The sequence below is a fragment of the Hordeum vulgare genome, chromosome 6H (assembly GCF_904849725.1).
Source record: "Hordeum vulgare subsp. vulgare chromosome 6H, MorexV3_pseudomolecules_assembly, whole genome shotgun sequence".
Lineage (NCBI taxonomy): Eukaryota > Viridiplantae > Streptophyta > Magnoliopsida > Poales > Poaceae > Hordeum > Hordeum vulgare.
The window spans coordinates 156,051,037-156,073,167 of NC_058523.1; the positions used below are offsets into that span (position 1 = coordinate 156,051,037).

Here is a 22,131-nt window from a genome sequence, read left to right on the forward strand (position 1 = left end):
TTTTTTGCTTAGCATCATACGCTCACTCGACTCGTACATTGCATTGTTCCTCGATACAGGATGCAACACTTTCTGTCCTTCCAAGCATTGAACTACATAATGTCAAACATCATTAACTTAATCACTTTCAAATTTAATTCTACAACATATGATATTATGCTTTGCCTTAACATCGGACTGCTACATGATTATTAGTGACTAGTATGACTAAGTACGCATGCATGCACACGAATAATGGAAATGATCAACCAAGCTAGCACATGGTTGTTCACATGCAACCTGCTCACCCCGTCATCGTCCTCTCCTCTCGTTGATGTGGTCCTACGGCTGCCGTCTCGTACAGCCACCGCTGTCGCACGGCCGCCGCCAACGCGGACTCGGTCCGGCCGTCCCCCATGACGCCTTGGCGCACGGCCGCAAGAAACGTGATGTCCGTTGGTGCAACAACATTGCGTACAACCACCATGGATGAGCGGTCTGATTCGATGAGCACGTCCTCCTGCACAGCGCGGTAAGGGCGCACACTGGAGCTATCCACCTGACGATTTTTACAGTGTGATAGAAAAGAAAATGATGATTTTTTTTGTTCATAAAGCACTGGTTACTTGGTTAGAAATGGGTTTTTTTCACAGTTCTGACCTTCACAGGTAAACATGAGCACAAAATGAACTCATTCTAAAAGTATTTCCGTATCTGATCCTTTTTAGAAACGCCAGAGTCCGTGACGTTGCAGCTACACGTAGAAACGCCAGTCTACCGTGGCGTTTCTGATCTACATTCAAACGTCAGTCTAACTCGCCTTGCAACCCAGGCCAAAACGCCATTGTAACTGGCGTTTCTATCTAGGCGAGAAATGCCATGAACCATGGCGTTTCCACCCACCATGTGGCCTTCGTGTGTGCTTGTGTCAGTGGGAGTGAGCTGCTTTTCTTCTCTTCTTGCGTGCGTGAGTGGGAGTGAGCTGCTTTTCTTCTTGGATGATGCTGCGCACGTAGGGGTGACGGAACGACAGAGGGTGAAGGAACCGTCCTTAATTAATTAGAAAACTGTTGTAGCAGAAGGCATGGAAGGGCCTTGCCCATCGAAAATTTGTTTTAGTGACCGAGCACCTTAGTGCACGACATCTTGGTCGTTCAAAGTCACTCGGGATCTGTATTGTCCCGGTATTCCCGGACCCTGCCCCCTGTATCCTTCCTCTTTTCCCTTGTATCGCGGTAGGCTTAAGTAGGAATCAGTTACAGAATCTAGCCATGCGTCAGGTGCAGTACTACCAGGCAGATTGGAACTGTACCTACATGTGATCTCCTTTACTCCGTCTGGAACTTAGTTTGGGCCTTTTGGGACAGCAATGTAGTTTGAGGCCACTACATATACGTCAACCAGCCAACTTAAATATTAAGCGCATTTTGTATAACAATTTAATTAATGCTTAATGCAGACCAAGATATGCACAAGCAGATTTTCCCAACCTGATATGGAATTTCTCATGTGCTCGCTGTTAAATACCATCTTGTCAAATCAACACTTTTCATCTAGCACAGTACTATTACTTCCTCTCCTATTTACCTCGCCGCACCGAACCAGCTTCAAAACACGTGGACCAGAGTCAAAACATCTGTCCCGAAAGCTGCTGCCCTACAACCCATGTATCACAAATTGTTATAGGGAACAGTGATTGACACCTGCCAGGCAGAGTGGAATCCCAACACTACGCTGGACGAATGGGATAAGGCGTGCACAAAGATAAGTCAGAGACTATAGCTAGCTACCATGCATACTTCCATGAGAGGTGGAAACGCCGTGGTGCATGGCGTTGGCCTCCTGGATAGCAACGCCAATACCGTTGGCGTTTCTATATGGACTGCAACGCCACGTTAGACAGACGTTTCTAAATGCAGCAGCAACGCGGTTTAAACCGGCGTTTCTATGTTAGACAAAAACGTCACGAGTTGTGGCGTTGCAAAAAGGGTTAAATCGTGATATACTTTCATGTTGAGTTTATTTTATGCTATTCTTTGCTGATAAGGTCAAAACCGTGAAAAAACTCGTTAGAAATCCCCACCCACGCAAGTCGCCGCTATTTTCCTCTCCATGGCGTCACAGATTGGACAATGCCCTTTCCCCCTCTTTTGTCTTCCAGCTACAGGGTTCACCGCCACCTCCCACCCCAGCTCCTGCGACGTTGCCCACCGGCCGCCGCCAACCCATCTTCTCCCCTTCTCTTCCCGGCGGCAGAAGCAGCTCACCAGCACGGGCGACAGAGAGATGGACGAGGAGACCGAGCAATCCGCGATGCCATCGACTCGCCCTTCGCTCGTGGGGTGGAGAAGAACTAGGAGGTGGAGCAGTCCACGGAGTCGCCGCCGCCGCCCTCGCCGTCGAGCCTTCTGTGACGCTGTCGCCATCATCTAGCCCTTCTCCACGCGGGGCGCAGAGATGGGCGAGGACGCCGGTAGGAAGGAGCAGCAGCTCGATGACAGGAAGCAGCAGCTCACTCATTCCTAGGTATACTCAGATCGTTGCTCCCAATCCCCTTCCCCCCTCCCTCTCTTGATGGGATCTAGCACGGTTGAATCACGGCGGCTGGCTCGCTGGCCAAGTGGCCGCCACTCTCCTCGTCGTTTTCGACAGCGTGAAGAAGATCAATGTTCAGATGGACGCACACTACATGAACAGTAGAGGTCCTATATGGATTTTTGCCGAATCCATTTTCCTTTTCTTACTTGTGTTTGCACATCTCTTAACTTGACAAACATTTGGCATATGAAGACTCCCAACACCTTCAGTTTACAACATCGGGGAACAATTGAAAAATATGTTGGAAAGCTGCGAAGGAATAACAACACTATGTTGGATTTCAATCCTCTTCGAGCAAAATTGAAATGTTTGAGATATGACCTTCATGTGTTGGTGGGGAAGTGATTCAAGAAATTTATATTGCGTTTACTTGAATGCACAAGAGTTGTTGATGTGACTCCATTAGTACATGCACATGGCTTGTTAATATGCCATGTTAATGCAATTTAACATATGACATACTGACTCGCCATTATTTTGATAATGTATTGTGCAATGTTTGACATTTTTGTCCGCAGTTCGTGGCAATAATTCAGTACTTAAGATTCCACTAGTAAATATGACCGCGCGTTGCAACCGGTAGTAAAGATTTCTTACCTGAGACGCTATCATTTTAATCCAATTTTAATTCTGGCTTGTCATATTGATGGTGTGCACCTACGACCGCACTCAGGCATCATCGACGTGGTGTTGTTCGACATTGAGGAGGCCGTATTTATAGATTAAGTCTATTCAAAAAAGCCTATATGCATATCCATCACATGCAATAGATGAAACACAAATTAAGATTGTACTTATCAATTCAACTGTTATCCTCAAACAAAAAAATTAACTATTAACATTCATTACTATCAGATGAATAGTTTAGATGTTTTTAAAATAAACCTTCATGTAATTCTGATGTTCATCAATTTTATAAGTGCATGTACAACCTATAAAAATTGTTTGTGTATTCACTAAAAAAATGTAGTCCGTTGGTTACCTATTAACGTTCATCACTATCAGATTAATAGTTCAGATGTTTTTAAAATAAACCTCCATGTACTTTTGATGTTCATCAATTTTATAAGTGCATGTACAACCTATAATTTTTTGTGTGTATTCATTACAAAAAAGTGTAGTCTGTTGGTAAGAACGCGCGTGGACTTTATAAAAAAAAGGCACGTACGTAAGATCTTAAATCATGAAATATGTAAAAAAAAAACTAGTGCAAGTACATCATGCCCAAGGATTATAACATTTCCTAAATATTGACGTTTAAGTTTACATGTTACAATACAGATCGTCAGTACGAAATAAAGACAAATATTGTTAACATTGTACCCTATATAGTATTTTAAAAATATTTAACATGTAAAATAACAACATATTCAAACTCTACACATTTTTCTAATCAAATTTCATATATAACATGTTTAAGGTTTAAAAGATATTGTTATTTGAAAATACATATTTATTGTGAATAGACTCTGGGGATATTAACGCATATGCCAGGGGGGTTTACGTAAAATTGTAAAAAAAGAATTTGCTCTGACTAAAATTTGGACCATGGGATATTTAGCATAAAAGTCAGGGGGTTTTATATAAATGCAAAAAAACGGTTCGGTCTTATTTAGAAACGGATCGTGGGTTAATTAACGGAAACGACATGGGGTTTTCTGCAAAATGACGCGACGGACGGTAGAAGCTATCCGTGCTTCCATGGTAGTCTTTTGGTCTGCTTAGTTGTCAATTTTAGTTGGAAAAAACAAATGTAGGATTTATTGAGGTCAAGTCAATAAATATTCATGATGATATCTTTTTCCTGAATTTCTTATCCATGATCAACTGAGAGTCGAATACTTAAGTGGTCAGGAGGGCTTCAAATACAATAATGCAAACATCTCCATTGATGCTACAACTACGAAGCATCTCCATGATTTTGAAGTGAGTCTCCATGTTAATTACATTACTTTTTTGCATCATGCCCTATTGATCTAAAAGTTATTTAATTTTCTAAATTTCATAGGATGCTTATATGATAGAAAAAATTATGTCCTTACCTTTGTAGACTGCCCTAAATTTGGTTCTGCAGTTTTTGCTTGCATCAGGTATTTGTGCTTTTAGCCTACCCCAACTTGTTTGGGACTGAAAGGCTTGGTTGTTGTTGTTGTTGTTGTTGTATCCCTAATTGGAAGTACAATGCACCTTAACCTAGTGTTGAGGTATTTGTGCTTTATTAGGCACTTTATGTTCCACTGCTCTATATACATTTCAGATTATTTTTCCAGGCAGTACGTACAGATGTGGATTATACTGTACTTACTGCTTATCATCGTCTATATGACCATAACATACTTCTGTGCACGATCAGATGGATGGGAGGTGGGACACGATTTTGCAAGTACAGACAGAAAAATGCACTATGTTTGATCATCTTATTATTGTACCTTGTCTTTTTCTGTTCAGGTGGATTCTGAATATATTCCAAACAGAGGAATTATTCAGGAACCAAGGGTAATATGTCTGATACTTTGTTACGAAGATTGAAAACATAATAATGGTAGAAATAATTTCCACTTGTTTGCTGTCGTGGGTATAAGCCTGACAGTAGATGTGTAGGGTACGAATGAGATGGGCAGAGTCCTAGCTACGGCGAGGTTGTATGAGTTCAGGCCCCTCTACGGTGGAGGTAATAGCCCTACGTCTCAGTGCTCTCGGAGCTTGTTGTCGAGTGTAATATGGAATACAGTGATTTGCTAACCCCTCTACCAGTGGGGGAGGGCGGCTTATATAGAGTGCGCTGCCCTCCACAACGGTTCTGGTACGGGGGTGGAGTAGTGGGGATTGAATGCGCACGTTACAGGTAACGTATGCTCTAAATGCTAATAAATGCACCTGGAAACGTACGACCGTTTCCCTCTAGAGGGGTTACGATGTACCGAGTGTATCCAGTCGGTTAGCTTGGTACCTTCCGAATGCTAGTCTCCGACTGGATGATACAGGACCTGTTGCCGACTGGATGATGGGGACTCCTTAACTCAGTCGGGGCAGACTTGGGGTCCTGTCCTTTATGTGGGGTAGTCCTTGGGTAGGACCTGTATGGCAGGCCTATGACCCTACCCTAGGACTATGACCCCATCATTAGTCCCCGAATGGATTGGGGTTGAAACGACGAAGCGGTGCTTGAGGTTCGGATCCGACTGGATTACATTCGGCTTGGGCGTTGCTAGCCTCTAACCATTTTATCTTTTCTGACCAACGATCCGAGTGGAAGTGCTTGCGAAACAGACTGTCGGGAGCCGAGTGTTTCTGCGGCATCTTTTGACGCGACCGGTCAACTGACAGCGGCGGATTTTCCGGAATCTCAAATTTCGGGTTTCGCGCGCTCAGCGGGGATGACGCCAGCGCACTCGAGTAGCGCCTGACGCCTCGATTCTCGCGCCTTCAACTCCTCCACTGATATCGCCGTGGCCGGTCGGGCGGATAAGGTTTCGGGGCCACCAGCCAGTGACCCAGTCGGAACCCTATTTAAATCTGGGCGGCGAGGCTTCTTCGTTACGCTCGCCGAATCTTTCGCTCTCGCCTGCCCCGCCCTTCTCGCCACCTCCAGCGCTCCCATACCCCTCCCTTCTCCTTCCCCCCGAGGGCTCGCGGCCGCCGCCATGACCAAGGGCCAGACCAGCAAGATGGAGGCGAGGAAGAAGAAGGGGAAGACGGCGGCACCTGCTCAGCGGCGGCAGCGGCCGCTGCCGGCGGGATGGATCCAGGGCGACTTCCTCCCCTCCACGGTGACGGAGGGGGATCTACTACAGCTGGTGGAGCACGGGGTGATCGTGCACAAGTCCTGGAGGCTGCCAGCGGAGGACGAGGTCGAGCTAGCGCCTCGGGAGGGGGAGCGCGTCCTGCTGCTCAGCCACGTCCACCGAGGTTTTTCTTTGCCTCCGCATCCTTTATTCAAGGGCATCATGAACCACTTCGGAGCCCAACCTCACCATTTTCCTCCGAATGCTATTGCCCATCTTTGTGCCTTCATAGTTTTATGTGAGTGTTTCATCGGCTGTCCTCCCCATTGGGGTTTGTTCAAACACATCTTCTCCGCCCGATCCCAAACCATCAAACGGCTTAGCCAGTCGGATGATAAGACGCACCTCCTCCAGCTCTGCGGGGGTTTAGGATTCCAGAAGAAGAGTCGGAGTAGCTATCCCGCTCTCCAGTTAAGTGAGTCGGTTAGGAACTGGCAGTCGACGTGGTTCTACTGCCAGGATATCGCCTGTCCGAATGCGTCGACTGGTCTGCCTCCTTTTAGTCTAGACCGGCCCGCCCCGCCTAAGCAGCTCGCGCTCTCGAAGGCGAAGAAGAACGACGTCCAGCCCTTGGTTGAGGCACTCGTGGACGTCGTCAGGAGGGGGGTCATCGGTATAGACCTGCTGGAAGTCTTCCTTGGTCGGCGGATCCAGCCTCTGCAGGCCCGCGACCATGCCATGTGGCATTATACGGGGCCCGAGGATTCCACTCAGACCAATGTTGTGGGCGTGACTGAGGAGAGGGTGACCTCGTGGGTGCTCCAGATCACGGGCCCCTGCGAGAATCCCAAAGGATCACGGCGAGTGAAGCCCTTCTGCGCGGATAATCCTCCGCCGAATCAGGTGAGAGACTCTTCTCGAGTGCTCCTAACTGTCTTAATCTTGTCGTTTGCTTGAATCTCTGTGTGATGTTTGATGTCGCCGACTGAATTTTATGCAGGAGTGGACCAACTGGTTTCTCCCGTCTCGAACAGGAACTCGACCGAGGAGGAGGAGGGCAGCCAGGAGGGCAGCGTGCAGAGCGCTGAATATGTCTCCGACAGTGCGGAGTCGGAGGAAGAGTCCAGCGAGGAAGAGGAAGAAGACGAGGAGCAGGACTCGCCACCTCCACAACTGGAGCATGGGACTAAGCGCCGACAAGAGCCCGCTGTCCCCTCAGCCCCTCCCGCGTCTTCGAGTGCTCCGCCTACTGCTCCAGTGGTCCCGAGTGTCCGAAGCGCTAAGAGGACCAGGGATGCCGCCGCTGAGCCTGCGGGCCAATCTTCTAAAGCGCCCAAGCCGAGTGGGCCTAAACCTTGGAAGGCTCTGCCGCGAATGAGGGTCGCTGTCCCCGTCACCTCCACGTAAGTGTACTCAGCTTTCAGTTTTTTCTGATATCCGAGTGAACTTCTGTTTACTGGCCGAATGGATCTCACTCGACAGGGTCGCTACTTCTGCCACCTCTCCGGCGCGTCAGGAAGACGACCCCATGGACACGGACAACGTCGTCTCGTCCCAGCCAGGTGCATTGTAGGAACGTCGAGTGTTTTATACCATCGCGTCCTAGTCAGGTGCTTCTTTCTTTTTCTGAGACCTCGTGTCATTCGGCCTGTCAGGGGCGATCTGCCTAGATGAGGGCGACCAGGGGAGAGCCGACCCAGCTGTGGAGCCTGTTCTTGAGGCTGCTCCTCCCGCTGCCGCTCTCGCCGCCGACGTGCTGCCGACAGAGGCGCCGCCACCGACTGAATCAGTGCCGGTGGAGGAGGAGCCGACTGGGGCGAACCTTGGGATGCCTCGGGAACCTCCGACGATTCCAGGTTCGTCGAATGCTGAATTCAGCATCCAGCGTCTTCCGGAGGAGCAGGTGGGAGCGGCCAAGGGGGCTATGGTGCAGGCGGAGCTGATGGCTGGAGAAGCCAAGAGGGCCTATGACTCCATTGCGGCCTTGTACCAGCGGAGCTTGGAGCTGCGCGATGATATCCGAGTAAGTGGTCTAGTAAGTATTTACTTTTCCCCTGTAACCCACTGGGTGTTCTTGAATAGCAGTTGTTGTTTGCAATGGGTTCACTCTGAGTGAACCCAGTGGGTGTAGTCCTAGAGACTTCTGTCGAGTGCTTGCACCGACAGTTGTCTTTATACATTTTTCCTTGAGTTTGGTTGTGTCTGTAGATAGGATTACCGAGTGCGAGTAGTTGTTGCAGTCGGAGTGCACTTACGGTAAGAGTCCCCGAGAGTAAGTTGTACTCAGGTCGGGTAGTATTGGCCTCGGAGGCGTAGTTGATAACGTGCATCTCAATAGGGCAGGCCTGCTTGAGGTGCATGCCAGTGGGGTCACTCTTAGTGAACCCAGTGGGTGTAGTCCCTGAGACCGCTGTCGACTGCTTGCGTCGGCAGGGGTCTGAAGAACTTAGACTGTTAACTGTTGAACTTTCTGATTGTCTCTTGTTTCTTGTTGGCAGAAAACTTGTGAAATGGGGACGGCCTATGAGGCTCTGAGAGCGGAGAGGAACCAGTTCGCTGGTGAGCTTGATGCGGCAATGCTCGCAATGGCCGGCATGAAGGATGCTCTGGCGGAACGGGAGAAGTCATTGGAGCAGGCGCGTGAAGTGAACAAGGTGTTGACTGGTGAAGTGGAAAAGATGGGGAAACAGAGGACTGTGCTGATGAGTCAGATGGATGTGGTGAACAAACGATGCAGGGCGCAAGAGAAATATGTTAGCGACTGGGCTCGGCAGATGATGACGCGTCTGGCCGGTAAGTCCTGCTTTTTCCGAGTGGTTGTGCTATGCGTGACACTCGGCGCTTATTGTCTGTTTGTCCTATTGTCGCAGATTTTTGCTTTGACGCCGAAGCTGAAGCAGCTGACGTGGAGCGTTCGATTCTTGAGAACGTTCCACTCGGCGATGACGCCAATCGGGATCTGCTCCGTGCGCACATCCGCGTGGGCAAAGTTGGTCCTTTCATCGGTCGACTGAGAGAAGTCGTCGGCCGAATCGACAAGGAGCTTTGGCCAGAAGATGAGTCGCGGCAGGAGATGGAGATCCTGATGACCCGACTGGAGGAGATTCCCAACAGAGTGCAGTCGTGGAAGAAATCTGCAGCTCGTTGCAGTGCAGATGTTGCTCTGTCATTGGTCCGAGTCCATTGCAATGAGGTGCGTGAGGAAAAGCTGAAGACACTGAAGGTCGCCAACACGAAGAAGCTTCGATTCGAAGACTTCATGGAGACGTTCCTTGAGAGTGCTACCCGCATCGCCGATGGAATTGACTTGGACACCTTTGCTGAGCCCTCCAGTCCTGGCGCTGACCCTGCTGACGCGAAAGAAAACTTTTTCCTCGGTATGCCGAGTGTTTTATCTGTAAGGTACTTTGGCCACTTCTGTTGGCTGTCACACTTTTAAATCGGTGCGGGTAAGCTTGATCCGCACCGAGTTAGCTATCTTTGCGAGATTTTGGAATCCGATTTTTGCTCTTTTGTTGCAATGTTGATTCGAGTTTTTGTTTGGCGTTTCTTGGTGAAGCCAAAGGCAAACAGTCGGTGCTGGATCGCTGTTAAGCCCCCGAGTGTGACGTGAAGTGCATACTCGGAGAAGGTTAATACTTAGGCGATGCTGGATCGCAGCTAAGCCCCCGAGTATGACGTGAAGTGCACACTCGGAGAAGGTTAGTACTTAGGCGATGCTGAATCGCAGCTAAGCTCCCGAGTGTGACGTTAAGTGCACACTCGGAGGAAGTTAATACTTAGGCGATGCTGGATCGCAGCTAAGCCCCCGAGTGTGACATAAGTGCACACTCGGAGAAAGTTAATACTTAGGCGATGCTGGATCGCAGCTAAGCCCCCGAGTGTGACGTGAAGTGCACACTCGAAGAAGGTTAGTACTTAGGCGGTGCTGAATCGCAGCTAAGCCCCCGAGTGTGACGTTAAGTGCACACTCGGAGAAAGTTAATACTTAGGCGATGCTGGATCGCAGCTAAGCCCCCGAGTGTGACGTTAAGTGCACACTCGAAGAAAGTTAATACTTAGGGATGCTGGATGGCAGCTAAGCTCCCGAGTGTGACGTTAAGTGCACACTCGGAGAAAGTTAATACTTAGGCGATGCTGGATCGCAGCTAAGCTCCCGAGTGTGACGTTAAGTGCACACTCGAAGAAAGTTAATACTTAGTCGATGCTGGATCGCAGCTAAGCCCCCCGAGTGTGATGTGAAGTGCACACTCGGAGAAAGTTAATACTTAGGCGATGCTGGATCGCAGCTAAGCTCCCGAGTGTGACGTTAAGTGCACACTCGGAGAAAGTTAATACTTAGGCGATGCTGAATCGCAGCTAAGCTCCCGAGTGTGACGTTAAGTGCACACTCGGAGAAAGTTAATACTTAGGCGATGCTGGATCGCAGCTAAACCCCCGAGTGTGACGTGAAGTGCACACTCGGAGAAAGTTAATACTTAGGCGATGCTGGATCGCAGCTAAGCTCCCGAGTGTGACGTTAAGTGCACACTCGGAGAAAGTTAATACTTAGGCGATGCTGGATCGCAGCTAAGCCCCCGAGTGTGACGTGAAGTGCACACTCGAAGAAAGTTAACACTTAGGCGATGCTGGATCGCAGCTAAGCCCCCGAGTGTGACGTTAAGTACACACTCGGAGAAAGTTAATACTTAGGCGATTCTGGATCGCAGCTAAGTTTTTTTTTGAGACCGGAGTCTGCGACCGCGGAAGAACTTTGAACCTGCAAAAAACTCAATCTGCTTTATATTATTTCTCCAATACTTGTTCTTTACATCGCTTCAGTCGACGGTCACGTGTAGAAGCGCTTCAGGAGATCTCCGTTCCATGCGCGCGGCTCGTCTGTCTCCCTCTCGATGTTGTAGAGTCTATATGCTCCGTTGTTCAGCACCTTGGAGATGATGAAGGGTCCTTCCCAGGCCGGAGCCAACTTGTGAGGTCTTTGTTGATCCACTCGGAGCACCAGGTCACCTGCTTGGAACGTCCGACTTCTGACGTGGCGTGCATGAAAACGCCGCAGATTTTGTTGATAAATGGTCGAGCGAGTTAACGCCATCTCGCGCTCCTCTTCCAGAAGATCCACTCCGTCTTGCCTTGCTTGTTCTGCTTCGGCTTCGGAGAAGAGTTCGACTCGTGGCGCATTGTGAAGCAAGTCACTCGGAAGGACCGCTTCTGCTCCATAAACGAGGAAGAACGGTGATCGCCCTGTAGATCTGTTTGGGGTTGTGCGAAGTCCCCAAAGCACTGAAGGTAGCTCGGTAACCCAAGCGCCAGCGGCATGTCCTATCTCTCGCAGGAGTCGGGGCTTCAATCCTTGCAAAATAAGCCCGTTTTCCCGCTCTGCTTGTCCATTGGACCGAGGATGTGCTACGGAAGCAAAATCCACTCGGATGTCTTGGCTTGTACAGAAACCTTTGAATCTGTCCGAGTCAAAGTTTGTCCCGTTGTCCGTAATTATGCTGTGAGGTACACCAAATCTGAAGATGATGTCCCTGACAAACTTGACGGCTGTCGAAGCGTCGAGCTTCTTGATGGGCTTCGCTTCGATCCATTTCGTGAACTTGTCGACTGCCACCAACAGATGTGTGTATCCACCTTGGCCTGTCTTGAATGGGCCGACTGTATCTAATCCCCACACTGCAAACGGCCACACCAGAGGGATCGTCTTCAACGCAGACGTTGGCTTGTGGGACTTGTTGGAGTAGAACTGGCAGCCCTCACATCGATCAACCATATCCTTAGCCATCTCGTTAGCCTGCAGCCAAAAGAAGCCAGCCCTGAATGCCTTGGCTACGATTGCTCTCGAAGAGGTGTGATGACCGCAGGTCCCCGAGTGAATATCCTCCAGAATCAGCTGCCCCTCCTCTGGGGAGATGCATCGTTGAAGAACGCCTGAGATACTTTCCTTGTACAATTGGCCTTCAATGACAGTGAATGACTTCGACCTGCGGACTATCTGCCTGGCTTGGACTTCGTCTTCTGGAAGTTCTTGCCTCAAGATATATGCCATGATCGGCACAGTCCAATCGGGAATGACAGCTAGAATCTCCATGACCAGATCAACCACAGCAGGTACATCGACTTCAGTCGGATCTGTTGTGCTCTTGGGTTGTACCGGTTCCTCTGTGAAAGGATCTTCTCTGACTGAGGGGAGGTGGAGGTGCTCAAGGCAGACGTCACTCGGGACTGGTCTCCGAGTGGATCCGAGTTTCGCTAACTCGTCAGCTGCTTGGTTCTTCAGTCTTGGAACATGGTGAAGTTCTAGACCTTCAAACTTCTTCTCCAGCTTCCTCACTGCATTGCAGTATGTAGTCATGGTGGGGTCCTGACGTCCCACTCTTTCATCACTTGATTGACCACCAAATCCGAATCGCCGTAGACCATCAAGCGACGGACGCCGAGTGAGATGGCCATGCACAATTCGTACAGGAGAGCTTCATATTCTGCCTCGTTGTTGGAGGAATCAAAGTGTATCTGCAGCATGTACTTGAGCTTGTGGCCCTTTGGTGATATGATCACAACACCAGCGCCGGAGCCATTCAACATCTTAGACCCATCGAAGAACATTGTCCAATGAGCCGAGTAGATGTGGGTCGGTTGCTGTTGTTCTACCCATTCTGCTATAAAGTCAGCCAGGGCTTGAGACTTAATAGCTTTCTTGGCCTCGAACTTGATGTCACAGTACAGCATCTCCATTGCCCACTTCGCCACTCGGCCTGATGCGTCTCGATTGTGGAGAATTTCCGACAACGGAGCATCAGAAACGACAGATATCGAGTGGTCTTGGAAATAATGAGCCACCTTCTTCGCAGTCATATAGATCCCATAGATAAGTTTTTGATAATGGGGATACCTCTGCTTGGAAGGAGTTAGGACTTCGGAGACGTAGTACACTGGCCGCTGAACTTTGTATGATTTGCCTTCTTCTTCTCGCTCGACTGTAAGAACAGTACTGACAAATTGATTTGTAGCCGCGATATATAGAAGAAGGGGCTCTTTACTGAGCGGAGCAGTAAGAACCGGCTGGGTGGAAAGTAGGACTTTGAGGTCGTCGGATGCGACTTGGGCTTCGTCTGTCCACTCGAAGGTATCTGATTTCTTCATGAGTCGGTACAGAGGAAGTGCTTTTTCGCCGAGTCGACTGATGAACCTGCTCCAAGCCGCTAGGCAACCTGTGAGCCGTTGAACATCGTGTATTCTGACCGGCCTCTCCATTCGGACGATGGTCCCGATCTTTTCGGGGTTGACGTCGATCCCTCGTTCGGAAACGAAGAAACCGAGTAACTTTCTGCTGGAAACACCGAATGAACATTTGGCTGCGTTGAGCTTGATATCGTACCTACGAAGGTTTGCGAATGTTTTTGCCAAGTCAGTCAGCAGGTCGGAACCTTTGCGTGACTTGACTACGATATCATCCATATATGCCTCCACATTGCGACCGATCTGGCCGAGGAGACATTTTTGGATCATGCGCATAAAGGTAGCTCCTGCATTCTTCAGACCGAAAGGCATAGTGATGTAACAGAAGCACCCGAATGGGGTGATGACGGCTGTCTTTAACTCATCGGGACCATACAGATGGATCTGATGATAGCCCGAGTAGGCATCTAGAAATGACAGACGCTCGCAACCCGCAGTCGAATCGACAATTTGATCTATGCGGGGGAGCGGAAAATGGTCTTTCGGGCAGACCTTATTGAGATGCTTGAAGTCGATGCACATTCGGAGCGACTTGTCCTTCTTGGGCACCATGACGACATTGGCGAGCCACTCGCAGTGGTGAACCTCGCGAATGAAGTTGACTGCCAGCAGCTTGGCCACCTCTTCCCCGATTGCCTTCCTCTTGTGCGCAGCGGACCGGCGCAGGCGTTCTCGGACAGGCCGAGCCGTGGAATCCACGTGCAGTCGGTGCTCAGCCAACTCCCTGGGTACACCTGGCATGTCAGAGGGTTTCCATGCGAAGATGTCCCAGTTCTCACGGAGGAATTGGGTGAGCTCGGCTTCCTATTTAGGATCGAGGGTGGTGGAGATGTTCGTCGGGGCAGCAGTGGCGTCCGTCGGGTGGATGCTGACCTTCTTCGTCTCTCCCGTCGACTGAAATGCAGACTCTGAAGCTGGCTTCTTCGAGCGCATCAGGTCGGCGGGGTCGACTGTTTTCTTGTACTCGTCCAGCTCGAGGACGGCCATCTGCTGGTCGGCGATTCTTGATCCCTGCTGCAGACACTCTTCAGCCCGCTGCCGAATGCCTGTGATGGTGATCACGCCCTTCGGGCCTGGCATCTTCAGCTTCAGGTATACGTAACATGGACGGGCCATGAAGTGCGCATACGCTGGGCGACCCACAATTGCGTGATAAACGCTCTGGAAGTCAACCACTTCGAACGTCAGCTTCTCCTTTCGGAAGTTCTTGTCGGAGCCGAAAACGACGTCCAACGCGATCTGGCCGAGTGACTTGGCCTTCTGTCCTGGGACGACTCCGTGGAACTGCATGCTGCTCTCGCTGAGTTTGGACATCGGGATGCCCATCTCCTTGAGGGTGTCGGCGTACATGATGTTCAAGCCGCTGCCACCATCCATGAGGACTTTACGCAGTCGGACTCCTTCTACCACCGGGTCGACGACCAGGGCCTGTCTCCCCGGGGTGTGTACATGTGCTGGATGATCTGACTGGTCGAAGGTGATCGCAGTCTGGGACCATTTGAGGAACTTGGGGCTGGAAGGGGTGGCCATGTTCACCTCTCTGTTCACCAGCTTCAGTCGGCTCTTGCTCTCGACGTCAGCAAAGATCATCAGGGTTGCATGGACTTGGGGGAACGGATCCTCCTTATCCACCTCATCTTGTTCATGGTCCTTCTCACTCGGTTGCCCTTCGCTGAACCCCTGGATCAGGAGGCGACACTGTCGAGTGGTATGCTTCGCATATATATGGGGTTGCCTTCTTCGTCCATCTTCGTGTGAACCGAACAAGGCTGGTCCAGGATGGGATTGTTGAACGACTTCTTCTTGGGGGTAAACTGCGCCTTCCCTTTGCCCTTGAATTTGGCATTGGTCACGGCTGTAGCTTCGACTTGCGGTGTGGGCGGAGCTTTCTGTTTCTGCTTCCGAGTGTTACCGCCGTCCGCATCACCGACTTTCTTGTGCTTGCCGCTCCGAATGCGGTCCTCCTCTTCGCCATTTGCGTAGCGTGTGGCTATCTCCATCATCTTGCTCATGAAAATGTCGCCTGTTCGACCGAACTTCAGGTACAGATCCCTGTACCGCACGCCTGCCTTGAAAGCGCAGACTGCTTGATGCTCGGTGACGTTCTCCACCGTGTGATAGAGAGTTCTCCAAAGCTGGATGAAGTCACGCAGGGGCTCATTCTGTTTCTGGACGCAGTGCTGGAGCTCCACAAGGCCAGTAGGGCGCTTGCACGTCCCTTCGAAGGTCTTGATGAACACTCGGGCCAGATCTGCTCAACTGTAGATGCTCGAGGGGGCCAATTGGTTCAGCCACGCTCGTGCCGAGCCGTCGAGCATCAGAGGGAGGTGCTTCATGGCGACATGGTCGTCTCCTCCTCCGATCTGGACTGCCACTCGGTAGTCATCCAACCACGTTTCTGGCTTGGACTCTCCTGTGAACTTGCTAATTCCCGTCGCCAATCGGAAGTTGGGAGGGATGTCAGCCGAACGGATGGCTCCATGAAACACTCGGGACCAGACACGGTGGCCCTGCTTCCACTCGGACGGTCGATATCGCGACCATCGCGGTGGGCTCGACCTCTGTCGACCCTTCGCTGGGCGATACGTCCTCTTGCGTCGGGTCTTGGGTCGTAAGTGTCGCCGACTCAACGCCGATCATCATGATGTCGGGACCCATAGGGCCCACCCCGTGGAGGGGTGCGTGAGCGGCGACGATCTTCGTGAATCACGGAACGACTGCCTCCCCTGTGGCGCTGATGGGATCCAGGGCTGTGAACCGACCGATGCATATTCGCGTGGACGGAACTGTTATAGATCCGGTTGTGTGACTGGGAGACTGCCGAATTCTGCTGCTGCGCCGTGTGCAACAGGGCTTGGATCTGCTCGATCCCTCTACCAGCTTCTGAATCAGTCGGCTGGAGGGAATCGGCTATCTTGGCAGCTGCAACCAAGTTGAGGAGGGGTGTGCGGAACAGCTCCACGTTGCTCCGCCGAGTGTGCCGACTAGCAGAACGGCGGGGTGGACGACGTGCGCCGGACTCTTCGCCAATCTCGTGCTTGTTCCGGCCAGCCTGACGGGGATCTTCATGGGAGTTGGCCATGTGTACTTTTGCTGCGGGCCCGTGACCTACATACTCGGAAGGAAACTCAATCGGAACCGAGTCCGAGTGCTGGGCCGACGGGGCAACCGCAACGGACTCAAGAACCACCACTTGCGAAGATGCGCTCTGGCGCGCCTGGGCGTGTTGCACCCAACGCTGGAGCCGCGGACGGCGGGCCCGCTTGCTGCGGCGCGTGGCAGCGGTGCAGGTCGACACCGGAGTCGACTGTTGAAGAAGAAGGACGCCACAAGCGCCGGCACGGAAGTGCGTAGCCCTGCGACGGGGAAGCGCTTCGACGTCAAGGGGCGCTTCCCGAAGCCACGCCGAATCATCGACGAAGAAGGAGAGAGCGCCGAAGAGGATCTGGTGACCCATGCTTGAATCTCCACCGGACGACATGACGAAAGGAAGTAGTCGCAAACTCGCCGGAAGTCGCTTAGACGCCTGCCCCACGGTGGGCGCCAACTTTCGTGGGTATAAGCCTGACAGTAGATGTGTAGGGTACGAATGAGATGGGCAGAGTCCTAGCTACGGCGAGGTTGTATGAGTTCAGGCCCCTCTACGGTGGAGGTAATAGCCCTACGTCTCAGTGCTCTCGGAGCTTGTTGTCGAGTGTAATATGGAATACAGTGATTTGCTAACCCCTCTACCAGTGGGGGAGGGCGGCTTATATAGAGTGCGCTGCCCTCCACAACGGTTCTGGTACGGGGGTGGAGTAGTGGGGATTGAATGCGTACGTTACAGGTAACGTATGCTCTAAATGCTAATAAATGCACCCGGAAACGTACGACCGTTTCCCTCCAGAGGGGTTATGATGTACCGAGTGTATCCAGTCAGTTAGCTTGGTACCTTCCGAATGCTAGTCTCCGACTGGATGATACAGGACCTGTTGCCGACTGGATGATGGAGACTCCTTAACTCAGTCGGGGCAGACTTGGGGTCCTGTCCTTTATGTGGGGTAGTCCTTGGGTAGGACCAGTATGGCAGGCCTATGACCCTACCCTAGGACTATGACCCCATCATTTGCCATGAACCTTGCAGTTGGCTTGCTTTTGTACTAGGGGAATGTTTGCATTTGATCATCAAAGTTAACTGCTATTATATCAATATCTATTCTCTCCGTCCCATAATATAAGAGCGTTTTTGACATTAATGCAGTGTCAAAAACGCTCTTATATTATGGAACCGAGGGAGTACATGTTAAATGCGTCTATAGATTGAACAACTATCATTAATAGATGTAGCCATTGAACATAAAGTGTTATTTACTCACAGTTATAATGATGACGTCTATAGTGGATGCGCTTCACGAGATCCTCCCTAACCTGACCCCTCTTCCTTGTCTATATGATGCAGGTGCTCCTCGCCTCCCCCTCGAAAGGTCACAAACTGTCATCTTTAATATCTTTTGTCGGTACGTTGAGATCTGCTGCCTATGAATATTTTATCAGTTTTATATATTTCTAATATGGACACCTTTGTACTTTTTATATCTTTAATATCTTTGTACTGTTGATTTATGGCATGGTGATTGGTGATTGATTTCTATTGCATAGGAATTCTGGGAAGAGCATTGGAAAAGCTATGGGGAACTTGTGTGTTACTAGTGCCAGCAATAAGGATTTCTTTTGTGCTTCTCTTCAATTCTCCTTAATGAGTGGACCTGCCTGCTATGCATAATGAATTTTGATATTTTGATGTAATTTATTGATGCAAGCATTGTTGTTTGTAGTGATTGTAAGGATTTCCTTTGGGCATATTTTCATCTAGCTTAATTAGTCTGGATCGTTGATTTTATAAACAAGATTCAGACTGTTCCTTGTATTAGTAAAAATCAGATAAGAATTGAATTGTTGTACTTAAAAGACAACCTGAATGTCTTATGCATGCAAAAGCAGATTACATTTCCTTTCACCTCCTGGCCAAAGCAACTACCTATTGTGGTATTTTGATGTTGTACTGGTTGTGTAAGAGTTGATGTTGTCGCAGGCTGATCAAAGTGGGAAGAGAGCCAGAAAGCCGTCGAGGAGCCACTTTCTCCCGTGGAGCAGACTACCCTGGAGTCACCGCCGACTACCTTCAAGTGTACAATCGAAGTTGATACAGGAAGGCCCCAACCAGCCGGCGGCCGCTACGACTGGTAGTGCTCTGGGCGCGCAAGTGGAGCGCCGTACTCCTGGTCAATACACCGCGGCACAGCCGTGGGCCGCGCAGCTCTCGGGGACAGGCGCAATGACGGGCTGCGCTACGGTGGACAGGGATTCTCATTTCTCAATCGACGAGACGCTGGTGAGCGTTGGCTTAGAGCATCTCTAGTGGATGGTGTATATGGAGGTGGATGGTAAATATACACGTTGCTAGCAGAAAAATGCCTCCCAGTGGAACGTGTATACGGGCGTGGAAGTTATACACGTCCACCCACGAGGCTACTCGTCGTGCAAATAAACACGATGCAGCCACGCTCGTGGCGCTGTGCGGCGCGGGGTGCGGGCGGGCGGGCTGGCTGGCGGGGTGCGGGCTGGCGGCGGCGGGGCGGGGTGGCCGGGGTGCGGGGCGGCGGCGGGGCGGGGTGGCCGGGGTGCGGGGCGGCGGCGGTGCGGGGCGGGCTGCCCGGGTGCGGGGTGGCGCTGTGTGGGCGGCGCGGCGGCGCTGCGGGGTGCGGGGTGCGCAGCCGCCTCCGGTCTCCCCTCCCCCTTCCTTCGGCCGCCGCCCGCCGGTCCACCGCCGCCTCCTCCTCCCTGTGCCCGGACGCCCGGTCGTCCCGCCTACGCCGCCTGCGGCCCGGCCGCGCCGTTCTCACCCCCAGTTCGGCCGGATCTCCTCCTGCTGGCTGGAGCACGGGGGCTCCTCCTCCTGCTGCAGGGCTTCGGGTACTCGTCGGAGACGAGGTTGGGGCCGTCGCTGTGGTGGCCCACCGGTCACCCTAGCGATGGGAATGGAACGAGGGAGGCACCCTCGAGTCCATGGACATCTTGGATGCCACGGGGAAGGCTGCCGGCGACGAGGGAGACGGCTGCAATGCGGCGAAGCTCCCCTGTCTTGTTCTCTGAACCTGTGTGCACTACTGAATCTCTTATCTTGCAGAGGGGGAAAGAATGAGGGGAATATACACGTCCTAATTTACATGTTCCACTGAAAAACTAGACGTGTATAATTTCCACGCCGTGTATATGGACGTGTATATGAAGATATACACGTTCAAATATACACCATCCACCAGAGATGCTCTTAGTGAGGCTGGCGGAGAGATGGTGATGCTGGAGTGTGTTAGATTGATCTCTTCCCCAACGGTCCATTGGACCTTGACTCACGCCCTGATCGGGGGCGTCCAGCCCAAGTAAGGCTGGTGGGCCCCTGTCGCGCAGTGCTATATATAGAGGAGGTGGGGACCATGGCACGGGTTACGAGGTTCGCCGCCGCCACTGGTTCCCCACTCCTAACCCTAATCCGATCCAGAGGGTAGCACTGAAGCGATGGGAAGTCCATCACCGCCGCTACCGCATCTATCTCTCTGCTTCCCCACCGTCGTCACTACGTCACGACGGTCGCTGGAGGGAGCTCAGCACTATACAAGGTATTAATACACTACTACATCATCCCGAACACATCTAGCCTAAGATCCACGGGATCTATCAATGGTATCATGAGCCAAGTTGGCATTAGATGTGTTTTCGGATAAACATGTACAGAAAAGATTTCCCTCCCCACATGAACCCTAGATGGGCAAGTACCGAAGATGGCCTAGGGCCTCGTCGGAAAAGAAGCGCCGCCGCAAGGCCGCGCCCGTTCCTCTCGATCCCCACACTCATCGGCAAGCCGAGGTGTGGGGAAGAAGGACCTACCTCCTCGGAGGCAAAGTACGGATCAAGATCCAACACGAAAATGAAAAGAAGAAAATCGGATTGAATCCGAAAAAAGGGAGAGGAACATGCAAAGAAAAACAATGTTTCCCACGGGGGCCTAGGACTTCATCACCAAATCCCTCGACGGCGGCGCGCCCACCGCAAGGCGGACGCGCCACTGGCGAGGGGGATGGCAACAAAGATGCTTTCCGCCCCGGTCATGCCGTCACTCTCTCTCTCTTGAGACAAGAAAAGAAAAACGAAGAGGCCGCAACCGACCGCTCGACGGCGGAGCACCCACCGCAAGATGTGTGCGCAGCCGGCGAGGGGAAGGTCACGACCTCGGCAAGGGGCCGAAGGCCAGTGCGCGAAGGCAGCCTCCACAGGCCTCGGCAACCACGGAAACAAGGGCCCTCTCTCGCGCTACAAGCAATGGAGAGAGGCCCGGCCGCCGTGGCCACCGAAGGCCCTGGTCTTGTGAGCATGAAGTGCGCCGGCGGGGCATGGAAGCTACCTAGGAGGGGCTTGACCGCCAAAGGAAAGAGAGCACGAGACGCCTCGTCGGGGCATGGAGCCTCCGCTCGAAGGGAGATGCGCTCGGCCTGCGTGGCGCGCGCGGCGCGGAGGGCTCGGCCCAGGCGTCGGCGGCCGGTGGATGCTGTTGCTCGCGCGGGGAGAACGACGAGAAGGTGAGGCCAGCGCGCACGGCGCGGGCGACCTTTGTCGCCGTTGCCGGCGGCGCGCGCGGCGCGAGACCAGCAAGGGGCTGCGGGAGAGAGAGGCAACACGCGACGCGATGGCCTGGTAGTCGTCGGCGGCCGGCGTGGCCCTGCTCGCTGTCGGCGTGGTCCGCGCGAGAGAGAGGGAAAGCTGCCCTCGAGCTGCTCCAGGACGAGCAGAACAGCGCGGTCGGGGAGAAAGTGAAGTTAGGGTTTGTGGAACCGGTGGCTGTGACCCTTTTGTTCCAGGCGATATGAACGGGCAACCGTCGGATTAGATCCGACGGCCCCAGCGAAAACCCTAGCCCTAGCCGGGCTCTTGGGCCGAAAGCTGGAGAAGGTCCGGCCCAGGCCGAGGCAGGGCAAGCCAACGTGGCGCGGCCCAGGCACAGGCCGAGGCGACAGGTTGGCGGGCCGACTCAAGCAGGCCCAGGCAGAGAGGCCCTGGCAACTTTCCTAATTTTAAGGAGGTTTTTATTTCTGTCCTATTTAGACAGATTAAAAATAGGTTTTTTATGCACTTTTCCTACGAGAATATGTTTAGAAAAGAGGAATTAAAAATGTTCGAGATTTCTGTAAAAGCAATAATGATTTTTCTGAAAAGAAAAATAAAAGATTCTGAAAATAAAAGAAGATTTTCAGAAAAAGAAAAGTTCATGGATTTTATAAAATGAATTATAAAGTTCATGGATTTTTAATTATGACAGAATATTTGTCAGTAATAGTAACATGATTTTTCTGAAAAGAAAAATAAAATGGTTCCGAAAATAAAAGAAAGATTTTCAGAAAAAGAAAAGTTCATGGATTTTATAAAAGGGATTATAAAGTTCACGAATTTTCAATTTTAACAGAATATTTTTCTGTAAAGGTGTATGAATTTTCATATTCACGTTTTTCCTGCAAAGTAAAAAGGTTTAGTCCTCCAATTAAATTGGAACCAACGGGAAAAT

General features: G+C 51.4%; 1 protein-coding gene across 1 annotated transcript; it reads left to right on the forward strand.

Annotated features, from left to right (window-relative positions):
* Nucleotides 1-395: 395 nt before the first annotated feature.
* LOC123405249 lies at nt 396-18,534 on the forward strand. Its single transcript, XM_045099012.1, has 6 exons — nt 396-511; nt 633-647; nt 2,053-2,505; nt 4,425-4,503; nt 17,977-18,034; nt 18,177-18,534. Exons 1-6 carry the CDS (start codon nt 396-398, stop codon nt 18,272-18,274), a joined length of 819 nt encoding a protein of 272 aa, XP_044954947.1. The 3' UTR covers nt 18,275-18,534.
* The last annotated feature ends 3,597 nt before the right edge of the window (nt 18,535-22,131 follow it).